Source organism: Dryobates pubescens, chromosome 7 (assembly GCF_014839835.1).
Source record: "Dryobates pubescens isolate bDryPub1 chromosome 7, bDryPub1.pri, whole genome shotgun sequence".
NCBI lineage: Eukaryota > Metazoa > Chordata > Aves > Piciformes > Picidae > Dryobates > Dryobates pubescens.
In genome coordinates, this window is record NC_071618.1 from 27,892,226 (window position 1) to 27,905,097 (window position 12,872).

Consider the following 12,872-nt stretch of genomic DNA (forward strand, 5'->3'; position numbering starts at 1 on the left):
CTTGTTAAAAATTGTATCTTAACTACAGGATGTACATACCTATTTTGATAAGAGCTTTTGTACTGCCAAGTGACATCAGTCGCAGCCTGAATTTACCAAAGAAGGAGCATTCTTAGTCTCAGAGTTTTGGCAGAGAAAGCAGGTAATTGAAAGGCATATCCATTTTCATCCTGTTTGGAGAAATTAATGAAGGGACTGTAAATATCTGAAGTTTAATTTCTCCACTGAAGACTGAAATAATATCAACTGTATTATCATAGCATATGGAGACTGCATGGCCCCTCCAACAGCTCTGGACAAGAAGAGGGTACCTACAGAAAGGCAGATGCAACGTGAGGAATGTAACAGTAAGAATTAAATTCAGAATAGCCGTTAAAAGAGACAATGATCTGTATGATTTGTATGCAGTTACATACTTCCCTCCACCCCCCCCATCCCCCCGCCCCGGCCTTTATTTGTTTTAGTCCCAGAGGACTGGCTGTAATTACTGTAGTAAAACAAAGGCCTGTTCTTAGCACAATCTAGAAACATCTGTAAGTCATGACCTGTGATTTGTCTCAAAGACAATTGACTCTATCTATGAAGCATATATTGTGTGGTACCAGCCACATAAGAGTTTTGGGTTGTTACTTCTCCTGTAAGAGACCTGGTGCTGCTTGCTGCAAAGACAGGTGGGGCTTTGGGGCATACTGCATTCTGTTTGGTAATGGACTGCTTTCAAGGTCTGCATGGATCCCTCGTGTTCAGTCTCGGAAGGATCCCAGAAATCAGAAGACTCCTGGGAGCCATCTGACATGCATACGCTGGGTACATCAAGTTCCTCGTGCCCTCAGAGTACTTCAGGCCAATCTGAAGAGCGACAGAAGACAGCAGCAGCAGGGTAATCCATGCTTCAGTTCACAAAGTAACAAATCGTGCTGCTGAGGCAGGCAGCATTGAGTCAACCTGAAATCTACCTCTGGCACTCAGGGGAAGCCTGGAAGTGCATCAATATGTAGTTTTCCTCCATGGCACATTTATCTGCCTTGTGGATGGTGCTGGTGATTTGTACTGCCTGTAAGTCACCCTTGCCCAGCCATGTGCACAGGTGGATCCCTCATCTTCCTTGTATGTGATTTCATCTCATTTATCCCCCTTCTTTCAGACATTTAAGATAGAGGATGTCACCTCTGACTCTATGAAGATTTGGTAAAGCCTGTAGAGGCTGTCCCACTTTGCCTTGCCTTCACTCTGCCACCAATCTGTTCAGTTCAGCAGAACCAGTCTGTTTGGTTGTAAGTCTTGTCAAAATTCAACAGATTAATTGCTTGTGCCTTATATGTGTATGGGTTTGTTTTTATCATGGCACATATGGTATGCCTAATGCAGAATGTAATTGCTGATAATAGCCAAGTTAGGGTGTTTCAGAAGAACTTACCGTTGGGTGACTGCAACCGGTTTTGCCTTCTTGAGGAGGAGGGTTTCGTAATCTTGTATCTTGTAGCTGGTTGTGAGCTGTGAAAAGTAACCTCTTCTTTACTCTGTGTTCTCTTTTGGGCAGCTTCCCATTGTCTTTATACAGGGATTTTTTGCTTTTGTTACTCATATTACAGCAGTGATGAGGGCCAGGATGAATTGAAGTACCTTTGTTTTAAGTTGAGGAAGAGACTTCATGTTCCAGAGACGTTCTTGCTTTCAAATGGTGGGAAATGTCAGATTGAAGAGCTGGTTTAAATCAGTTGAATAGATGGGATCTACTAGAACATCTAATCTTTCTGCATGCCTGGGACAACATCCACTTGGGCTGTTATTATTACAAATTTTAATATTAGTGTGTCTGTTTTCTTTTTACAGTAGAACTCCATTCAGTGATGAAATTTGGCTCTAACTCAAAACCAAGAGGATTCTCCATGAAAATATTTAACATAGTTGCTTATAAAAATCCCAAAGTGAATTCACAGCTTGCTTGATTGTTAGCTTTGTTTAGAGTAGACAAACCAAAGTATTTATGGCTTAAATATTGCTGACTTAGATAATTAGTAAATATTATACTATTAGTTAGTAGTATAAACTAGAGATTGAGTGAATTTGTTTAGGGATGCTTGGGTACCATGAAAAGATTGCTTATTAGATCTGTATGTAGAAAAATTGATTTAAGTCAAGTGAGATTTGAGTAGCTTGTGTTTTGTTGAGGTTGGTCTTTTGTACTACAATGCATAGTATTGTGGTTGTGCCTGTAGAGAAGCTATGCTGCAGAGCAGTGTCATGGAGGTCCTTAGCTGAGGAGCTGAGAGCTGTGCTTTGTCTTACTACCAGGTTATCGATGGGCATTTCCTTCTTTGCTCTGCCTATTGAAAATTACTTGACAAAACATTTTTAAAGAGTAGTTATTAATGATGTACTGTCAAAAAGAAAAGTTATATTAAATGAGCTTCTCCAGAGATCTATCTTTGACCTAGCATTATTCAAAAATTCTATTAATCTCTTTGATGATGGAAATAAGGAATAAAACTATAAAAATAGCGGATAGCACAAGTCTAGAATAAATTTAGAGCAACCAGCTTTGAAAAAGTTGGTCTAAAACATAAAACTGTTTTGCAAAGTCAGGAAAATTATTCTTGATTAGTATGGGGAAATAATTAAAATAAATAAACTGGAGGAGGCTGTCTAATGTGCTTGTCCAGAATAACAAATAACTGTAGCCCTTACTGCCAGTGACAGGGCAACCATACAAACGTGGAGTCTGTACTGACCTGTGAGCTAATTATCAGTAATAGTGAACAGTGCAGAAAGCCAAACACTGAAGGACTGTGTGTAGCTTAAGGCAGCACCTTCTGAAAAGTGATGTGGACAATGGAAGGGAAATGAAGCTGATGAAGGGTCTAGAGCACAAGTCTTGTGAGAAGTGTCTGAGGGACTTGAGAAGGCAGAGGTGGAGAGGCCTGGCTCTATTCAACTCCATGATAGGAAGTTGGAGCTGGGGCACGGTTGGTCTCTTCTCCCAAGGAACAAGCAATAGGACAAGAGGAAATAGCCTCAGTTTGTCCCAGGGGATGTTTAGGTTGGGCATTAATAAAAACATCTTTGCTGAAAGAGTGGTTAAGCCTTGGGCAGTGGTGGAGTCCCCACCCCTGGAGGGATTTCAAAGCTGTGTAGATGTGGTGCTGAGGGACATGGCTTAGTGGTGACCTGGCAGTGCGGGGTTAAGGGTGGGACTGGATGATCTTAAAGATCTCTTCCAAATAAAATGATTCTGTGATTCTGTGATTCTGTGATTATGTACATCTAATCCTGCCACCTTCTAAGAAATGGGAGTAGAATGTTTTGTTATATATTCTTTTCAACCTGAACAAGTCTTTTCTTTCTAGCATAATTTGTCCTTTAAAATTATGAGCTGACCCAAGAAAAGCCAAATCCTGTGGCTTTTATGACCATGTGCATTGGCAATTGGGTGTGCAAATCATCTTTAGCCAAATGTATAACCATGTCCCTTTGTCCTTCCTCAGCAGTCTCCAAACGTCCACAACTACCCAGATATGGAAGCTGTACCCTTGTTACTAAACAACATGAAGGCAGATCCCGTGGAGGATTCATTATCTACAGACCATTTCCAAACACAGACTGAACCAGTGGACTTGTCAATAAACAAAGCCAGGTCATCACCTACAGCAGCTTCATCTTCACCGGTTTCCATGACAGCATCAGCCTCCTCTCCTTCTTCTACTTCTACTTCTTCTAGTCGTCCAGCTTCATCACCCACAGTAATAACATCAGTATCCTCAGCAGCATCTGTACCATCAGTATTAACTCCAGGTCCTCTAGTGGCCTCTGCATCTGGTGTTGGAGGCCAGCAGTTTTTGCACATTATCCATCCAGTACCACCTTCAAGCCCCATGAACTTGCAGTCCAACAAAATGAGTCATGTGCACCGTATCCCTGTGGTGGTACAGTCGGTACCTGTTGTCTATACAGCTGTGAGATCACCTGGGAATATGAACAACACTATAGTCGTACCACTGTTGGAGGATGGGAGAAGCCACGTCAAAGGTAAGGTGAAACCTGTTTTGTGCATCTGTGGCATCTCTAGAACTGCTCTTGTATGAAGAAAATGTAGCCATGTTATAAAGCTGTTGGTTTCCAAACTGACTGTGTTGTTTTCTGAAAAGACATAGAGCTTACACTGTTGAGAAGAACCTTTAAAAGTCTTGCCCACAATGCTTTTTAAGATAAGTATTTTTGTAAAGATCGAAGTCAGCAGTGGTCTGAGCACATTTTATCCTGTGAGGAGTAAATCCTCCCCAGAACCTGAAGAAGCAGGACTTTGGAATAGTGGCAATATATAAAACATCACAGATGAATGTGGAAAATTCACCAGGTGATACAGATTTGGCAAAGAAAAGAATGTCAGAGGGATTGTTTCCATGCAAAGAGAGGGCACTCCCTGGGCTGTAGGAGCGTGCAAAGCAAAAGTTTTAGACCAAGGAGTGGTAGCAGATGCAGAGGTGAGTTTTATTAAGCTGAGGGGGAATGTAATACTTTGAATTAGGTTTTGTCTTCCAGATTAAACATCAGAAGGAAAGGAAGCCACAGAGTCCACATGTTGAGAATGAGTTCTGCAGACACAGGACCTGAAAAGGCACAAGGAGGTGTAAAGGGAGAAAGAAAGCACATGCCAGAAGGACAAGATACACTCTTTGGAGGAAGAAAGGGAAAACAGATAAGCCCCGATATTTTGAAATCATGGCTTTATAAAGAGGGCATTAGTAGCAGAGATGGGAACATAGGCAAAGGAATAGGAGAGACTCATTTCGAGCTTCATTGCGTGACTGAATAAAATATAGCTAATTCTCCCCTGAAATGAGGTATTGCTTGAGGCAGAAAGGGAGGATACTGACAGATAACCTTGCTTGAGGGCTTATGGAACTACAGGACATTTAGTAGTAAATCTTACAACATCTCTTGTGTACCTAATTACATAAGGAATGGGTCTCTACAACTAAAAGACCTTTTTTCTTCAACTCTTGTGTCCAGCTTTTTATATACTTGTGACTATGTATTATTTTACAGGACTACAGTGATGAGTCATTTTGATGTTTGGTAGCATCCTGTTGTCCATAAATCTTTGGTTCTCCTCCTGTTCTCTTGGTTTCTGAGTAGAGACTGTGTAATCTCAACAGGCTTGGACATAGAAAACAAGCTCACAGCTGATCTGGGTTTTGTTGTAAGCTTCAAAATGACGGTTTAAGAAATCTCCTTGGCACTTCATACAGTGATGTGATTTTAGGACTTTGAGCTGTTGTGTCAAACAATGATGAATGAAAGCAGAACTTTTCACCATGTTGTCTGGGGAAAAACAGAAAGAAGGAAAGTTGTAGTCTGTAATTTGGTTCTAGAGTCTTGAGCTGCACCTGACCTTGAGCTCATACAGAATTTTTCCCTGTTTATTTTCTTTTCAAAGGTACTAGCTGGCTCTGGTAGTAGTCTCCTCTATAGGAAGCACCTCCTGATCTTGTAAAACTGGAACTTCACTACCCCACTTTCGTCAACAATATTCCAGAATTTAATGTGCCAGAGGGATTTCAGCCTATGAGCTCCAGGCATCCTGAGCTGCCCTGACTGTATCGCCTTTGTGCTGTCATTGGCAGAGACCATTAACCAGCCTTGCAGCACCTATTAATGTACAGCTAAACAAAAAGAAGGGATTAAGCATTCTTTATTTTTTTTTCATATCAGTTGTACCCATTTTGCTACCACAAATTCTTCTGATAAAAATGTTCAGGTTGATATTGAATAAATACAATACAAGAATTAGGGGCACCTTTTGTCAGCACAAATTAACTGATTAAATAATTTTATTATGTGTGCAGAGTAACTTCCCATTAGTGGTCAGCTGTCATACTGAAAACAAGAACTAAATGTGCCCATATGCTAGTAGAATGTTGCTGTCAAATTGAATTGGTGGCTTATTCCCTATCAGTTGAAGAAGAGCAGGTTCAGAATCATCTGGAGTCACAGCTTTCAACTTCTAAAGGAATGCTGGTCATTTTCACAAACAAAAATACACATGCTGAAACAAAGCTGATCCACAGATAACATAGGCAGCATTCATCACATAATCTCTGCCTTTTTGCTGCTTTAGTGCTAAATCAGAGGCCACATTGATCACAGAATCATGGAATCACAGAACTCAGAAGATCATCTACTCCAACCCACATGCCAGAGCAGGATCACCTGGAATAAGTCACACAAGAGCACATCCAGGTGGCTTTTGAATGTCTCCAGAGAAGGAGACTCCACAACATCTCTGGGCAGCCTGTTCCAGAGCTCTGTTACCCTCATAGTGAAAAGTTTTTCCTTGTGTTCACATGAAACCTTCTCTGCTCCAGCTTGCACCTGTTGCCCACTGTCCTATCATGGACATCACTGAGAAGAGCCTGGCTTCATCCTCCTGACACTCACCTTTCATGTATTTATAAACATTTATGAGGTCACCCTTTAGTCTCCTCCAAGATAAAGAGCCCCAGCTCCCTCAGCCTTTCCTCATAAGGGAGATGTTCCACTCCCTTAATCATCTTTGTGGCTCTGTGATGGACATTTTCAAGTAATTCCCTGTCTTTCTAGAACTGAGGGGACCAGAACTGGACACTCTATTCCAGCTGTGGCCTCATTAGGGTGTGGCTGGAATGCACTTAAAGTTCACAGGATCACAGGATGTTAGGGATTGGAAGGAAGCTCCTGAGATCATCGAGTCCAAACCCCCTGTCAGAGCAGGATCATAGAAGCTAGCACAGGTGTCACAGGAACACATCCAGATGGGTCTTAAAGTCTCCAGGGAAGAAGACTCTGCAGCTTCCCCAGGGAGCTTGTTCCAGTGCTCTGTGACCCTCACAGTGAGGAAGTTCCTCCTCATGTTGAGGTGGAACTTGCTGTGCTGTAGTTTATATCCATTACCCCTAGTCCTGTCACAGCGTGCAACTGAGCAGAGCCTGTCCCCTCCCACTTGACACCCAGCCCTCAGATATTTACAAACATTTATTAAATCCCTTCTCGGTCTTCTCTTTTCCAGACTAAACAGCCTCGGGTCACTCAGCCTGTTGTCCCAGGGCATGTGCTCCAGTCCCTTAGTCATCCTGGTAGCCCTCCATTGGACTTTCTCCAGCAGATCCCTGTCCCTCTTGAACAGGGGAGCCCAAAACTGTATGCAGTACTCTAAGTGAGGTCTCACCAGGGCAAGTTATATTTTACATTAGCCTGTATCTACGACCTTTCAGTTATATGAGACATTTTCCTCAACAGAGATAATTTCAGTGCCAAAATTAATGAAAATATCATCAGATGTAAGTTCAAACCTCTGCTGTTTTTCTATATACAGGTACTATGGAGAAAAAAATGCAAGAAACGGCATATAGAGATTTTCTTTGTTATTCAAAGTTTTATTTTCCTCATTATGAATTTACTTTTTCCTTCCAGGTTTGATTAGAATAATTTCTTTCTTAATTATAGTTCAAAACTTTCTCAGGCCATGACCATCCTTCTAATCCTGCTTCCAGGCATTTTACTCAGGTGGTTTTCCAGTTGCTTGCCAGTCTACCTTCCCCTCTCTGGGATTAAACTTTTCTCCTGGTGGCTTCTTTTCTAGACTGTTCAGCCAAATTACTCTTTTTTCATGTTCTGTTTTAATTCTCTCTTCCCTCCAGCGCTTATTCTTCTTCTATTTCTTTTTTTTTTTTGTCTTTTTTTTCCCCCCTAGTCTTTCCCATCTTACTGACTTATCTGAGTGCCAGTTTCAACAGTTCTGTATCATCTCTCCCTCCTTATCTGTTAATATTTCTACCCTATACTTTTGTCTCCCCCTCTGTTGCTGTGCATCCTTCCACATGACATCATTCTTCCTGGCATTCTCCATCACGCCTTCCTTCAGGAGACTCTCAGATTTCCTTTTCTGCCTCCCACTGTGCTGCTTTTTCTGTTCTCTGTCCTGCCTCCTCTATCCTATTTTTTACTTGCAGGGTTTCCCATTAAATCAGACTCTTTCTGCAGCATCCAAAACCAGATGGGTTTGCAGAGAATTAGCTCTTATGTACATGAGCTGCTGGCAGCATCCAAGCAGGTCCTATGCTATGGACTGCACCCCAAGAAGGGTCACAGAAGCCAGGAGCATCATGCTGCAAAAGCACCTTCCTGTCAGATCGATGTTTTTTTTCAGGATAAGAACCTCTCAGTGCATCTAGTGCAAATCAACATCAGGATTGAAGCATTTTTAGGATTTTTTAATAACACATAATGAGAATGTAATCAGTGGACATTATGTTCAGTTTCAATACTACAACACAAAATCTTACTAAATTCCTACAAATTTCTAACATCCTAAGTTTTGGTTCTGTAATCCCATAACACTCATATGTGCACACACACACACACACACACAGAGTCAGATGCAGACTTACCTGCCAAACATGGACATTTTTTTCTGCATGGAGTACGTGTTGATCAATAGACTTCATTATAAATCAAAGTATTCCAGAGCATTTATAGCCCATGAAAAACTCTTTCCTTGTCCTTTTTCCTCCATGTGGAGCAATGGTGAGGATTGTTAAAAGGTGAAAGGTCCATCATCAGTAAATTTGCGGACAACACCACGCTGGGGGCAGGAGTTGATCTGCTGGAGGGTTGAGAGGCTTTGCAGAGGGACCTCAACAGGCTGGACAGATGGGCAGAGTCCAACAGCATGAGATTTAACACATCCAAGTGCCAGGTTCTGCACATTAGCCACAACAACCCCATGCAGAGCTACAGGCTGGGGTCAGAGTGGCTGGAGAGCAGCTAGGCAGAGAGGGACCTGGGGGTGCTGGTCGATGTTAGGCTGAACATGAGCCTGCAGTGTGCCCAGGCAGCCAGGAGGGCCAATGGCATCCTGGCCTGCATCAGGAACAGTGTGGCCAGCAGGAGCAGGGAGGTCATTCTGCCCCTGTACACTGCACTGGTTAGGCCGCACCTCGAGTACTGTGTCCAGTTCTGGGCCCCTCAGTTTAGGAAGGATGTTGACTTGCTGGAGCGTGTCCAGAAAAGGGCAACAAAGTTGGTGAGGGGTTTGGAACACAGGCCCCATGAGGAGAGGCTGAGGAAGCTGGGGCTGCTTAGCCTGGAGAAGAGGAGACTCAGGGGTGACCTTCTTGCTCTCTACAACTACCTGAAGGGAGGTTGTAGACAGGCAGATGTTGATCTCTTCTCCCAGGCAACCAGCACCAGAACAAGAGGACACAGTCTCAGGCTGCACCAGGGGAGGTTTAGGCTGGAGGTTTAGGAGGAAGTTTTACACGGAGAGAGTGATTGGCCATTGGAATGGGCTGCCCAGGGAGGTGGTGGAGTCACCATCACTGGAGGTGTTCAGGAGGAGACTTTGATAGGGTGTTTGGTTGTATGGTTTAGGTGGTGTTGGATGATTGGTTGGACACAATGATCTTGAAGGTCTCTTCCAACCTGGTTAATTCTGTTCTATTCTATTCTATTCTATTCTAAATTAGAGGCATGGCAGGTAGAAGCACCTGTGGATAAGGTTGCCTGATTGTTTCCCTTAAAACCCTGTCTTCAGTTGCTCAAAGTTTGTCTATGTGTTAACAATTTAGGCTAACATTTTCCATGCTGCATTCCTGCCTCAGGCTATTTTTTTTTTCTTTTTGAATAAAGTTTCAAGAAAAAATTATTCCACTCTTCCTGAGACTGAGGAAAAAAATATAGCATTTTCCATAATGAAAAACTTATTCCAGCATCTTTTGGTAAAAAATTCTAGAACCTCTGAGGATTTGTGCCATGAACCTCAAGTTTAGTTTGGACCAATATTCTCTTTTTGTGTCTTCATAAATAGTTGTGGAAGCCAAGTCGAGCTGGGAAATCTGAAAAAACCCTCCTCTTAAAGCAAAGTAAATTATGACTAGGAAAAGGCAAGGAGGAGTTTGGAAGGGAGTCGGCAGTGGGGAAAGGGGTAACATGAAAGGGAAGGCAGAAGAAAAGAAGAGGTGGTGAGATGGCTGTGGATGTGTGAACATGTTCAGGAGTGAAAATAGGACAGGACTGGTGACAGAGGAAGGGAGAAGAGAAAAATGAGGGTGGAAAGGACATCTGGCCAAGGTGAAGGGGAACAAGGAGAGGCTTGGGTGGGCAGGATTGAAAGGACCTGCCATGCAGCAGCACATTCCCCTACAAATTCTGCTTGTTAGCCTGAGTCTTTCCACTATTTTGCTTTCAGAAGATATCCATGAGTACTGCTGGCAAATCATGTCCCTGTAGCAGGCTTTGCCAAAGATAATATGTTCTTTTAAATGGTTTTGTTAGTTCAGAAGTTACTTCATTCATTTCATGGCCTTTTAGATGCTGCCTCCTCATAGTGGTGCACCAAGGACCTGTGCAACTTTGATATTTCTGGGGCTTGGGGTTCAAGTTTTTGGGTTCTTGCTCTTAACATGTTTAAAAGTTTCAGAAGACACAACCACTTGCAAAATCCAGTGATCAGAACATTATAAATTCAAATTTGCCAACTGAACTTCATCTGCTTCCCATGAGCGTAAACATCCATAATGACATCGGTGTGGGCTATTTTTATGTTACTGTGTATGTGTACAGACCTAGCAGAAATACACAGATTGTGTCTTTTCACAGTTTCACACAAGCCATATTCCTTATTGTGGGGGCATTAGTAAATGCAGTGCCTTTTCCTACTGATTATTCTGTGACTTAAACCAGGCAGTACCACTAGATATACTATCCACTGCCCTTGTTTTTGTTTTAAAAGTACAGCCTGTTATTCTGTCTACTGTGAAGTTTGTTCTGCAAAAATAAACACAATTTGTAGTATAAAGTTAGACATTCAGAGAACCATTCTATATGTTTAAAGGTCAGATTATGTGGTCTCTTTTAAAATCATGCTATGGAAAAGATTTAATTAAAACCAGCAGTGAAGTGGCTTATTTCATGTGAAGTGGCTATCCTTTCTGCATCTTAGTAGGTGGTTGTTTTGGATTTGAGTGGCATTGAGGCAGAGAGCTTCTTCTTTAGCCGTAACTTTTTTGTTGTTACATAACAAAAATCTTTTGCTACTGTATGTATTCCAGCCTGTTCACCTGCACCCTCCTGCTCCTCAAAATGCTGAATCTCTCTCCCCTCTTTGCTTGTTCATCTGAAAGGATTGTTAGTTGTGGCTCTTGGAATGGAGAAGCACGCTGTCCATGGCTAGCCAAGAAGAAAAGCAGGCAGAGGAGAGTCTTGCGTTCAGGGTGGGGCCTGTGTTACTAGAGATGGTGCCTATATTTAAGAACCAGAGTAAACAGTAGTTTTTACCAGGACCACAGGTTACAAGATGTGCTGTGGTGTCTGAAATTGAGAAAGGAGGTTGCTTGAAGACAGAGTAGCTTGGGTTAACTATGGCAATTCCCATAAACAGTCTTCTCCTTAAATCTCCAGAAAATTCATGTATTTAGTGACTCACTAATATTTTCCCATAATATGCTCTTCTAAGATTTATCAACATTGGATTTAACATAATGGATATTCTTCACTAGGAGCAGGTTTGGGGATGAGAATGAGGTAGATGTGTATTCCAATTTTATTTGTGCAGTCCAGTCTAAGGAGGATGAGGAAGTCCATTTCAACACATCCTGAGTCCCTGCACCTTTTGGAAGTTGTTAATTCCTTGTCTTCCATGCCAAGAATGCCTCTGGTCCTTCAGCTCTGTACTCTTACCAGTGCTGAGCTTTGATCTAGCTGCTTTTATCCCACAAATTTGGATACAGCAGAAACACATGCCTAAAACTTCTCATTTATTTTATCCCTGCCTTGAGTTTTATTGTTCCTGGACCAACCTGATGGAAACTCGTTGGTTTGGAGTGTTGCAGTGTGTAAGTTGCAATCTGCTACCATTTTGTAGTGGTTTTGCAATATTTTATTGAATATTAAATGTATTCTATAATTATTTTCCCTCTTTACTTTCAGTAATAGAACACTTGTATATTGGATGCACAGCAAGACAGAAATTTTAGTAGTCTCAGTAGTTTGGCTTTTTGTGCAGATGAGGTCTTGTGGTATTTAAATAGCTTAGAGAAAACTCTTTTGCTTAAAAAAAATGGTGTTAAGTATTTATGTGTACAACCCAATGACAGAGATGCTTAAATATGTGCATATATTACATCCACGCAATCATTCTCACCTCTCTGTTTCTCCAAATAGCTATTCTTTTACAGATTTATGGCAAATTATTTGACTGGTGAAATTATTTTAAATACTGTCTTTGATTGGACCATAGCAATTAATATTCTCTGGTAGATTAGTTGCACTGTGCTTTCAGTGCCAGTTCCCATTCTCTGTGAACCATAGCTGTGCTGGGTGCAGTTAACTGCTCTAGCCATATAGTCCCATAAAATCTCAATAAAATCCAAAAACTGTGGAATATGGGTAATCTTGCTATAAATTGTAATAAAAATTAGCCCTGTAGACTCTATATTCTGACCATTATGTTCATGGATGCTGCTGCTTTGTACATAAAGTTTTATGAAATAGATCGACCTAATTCTGCTGCCCCTACAGACACCAAGCTGCTTTGATTGAAAATCTGATAGATGCGCACATAAAGCACTTATAATGAACTTCAAACAGGAAGAAAAATACTCTGTATGTGCTTCATATAGTATGGACCAGATTAGTCGGAGAAAATAATGAATACTATCATTTTTGTGCATTTGTTAGGTCCATAAAGCCAGGATTTGGTTTCCTAAACCATATTGAGTAAATCTGAGCATAACAGTCACTGAGGGCGTAATTTCAGATAGCTCCTGTGTCTGCATCTGGAAGTGTTGCTTCCACCCTTTAAAACATGCAGTGGTGTCTGTGTCATTCTCCTTTGA

At 41.7% G+C, this 12,872-nt stretch overlaps 1 protein-coding gene across 8 annotated transcripts in view; it reads left to right on the forward strand.

Annotated features, from left to right (window-relative positions):
- KLF12 (KLF transcription factor 12) overlaps positions 1-12,872 on the forward strand; it is a 291,208-nt gene that overhangs the window by 189,617 nt on the left and 88,719 nt on the right. For 4 of the 8 annotated variants that reach the window (XM_054163014.1, XM_054163015.1, XM_054163020.1 and 1 more), the window contains one exon: positions 3,489-4,026. In XM_054163014.1, the coding sequence (XP_054018989.1) occupies positions 3,489-4,026 (538 nt within the window). Of the gene's footprint in view, positions 1-3,485; positions 4,027-12,872 lie in introns of all 8 variants that reach the window. The other 4 variants (XM_054163016.1, XM_054163018.1, XM_054163019.1 and 1 more) reach the window with 1 other exon arrangement.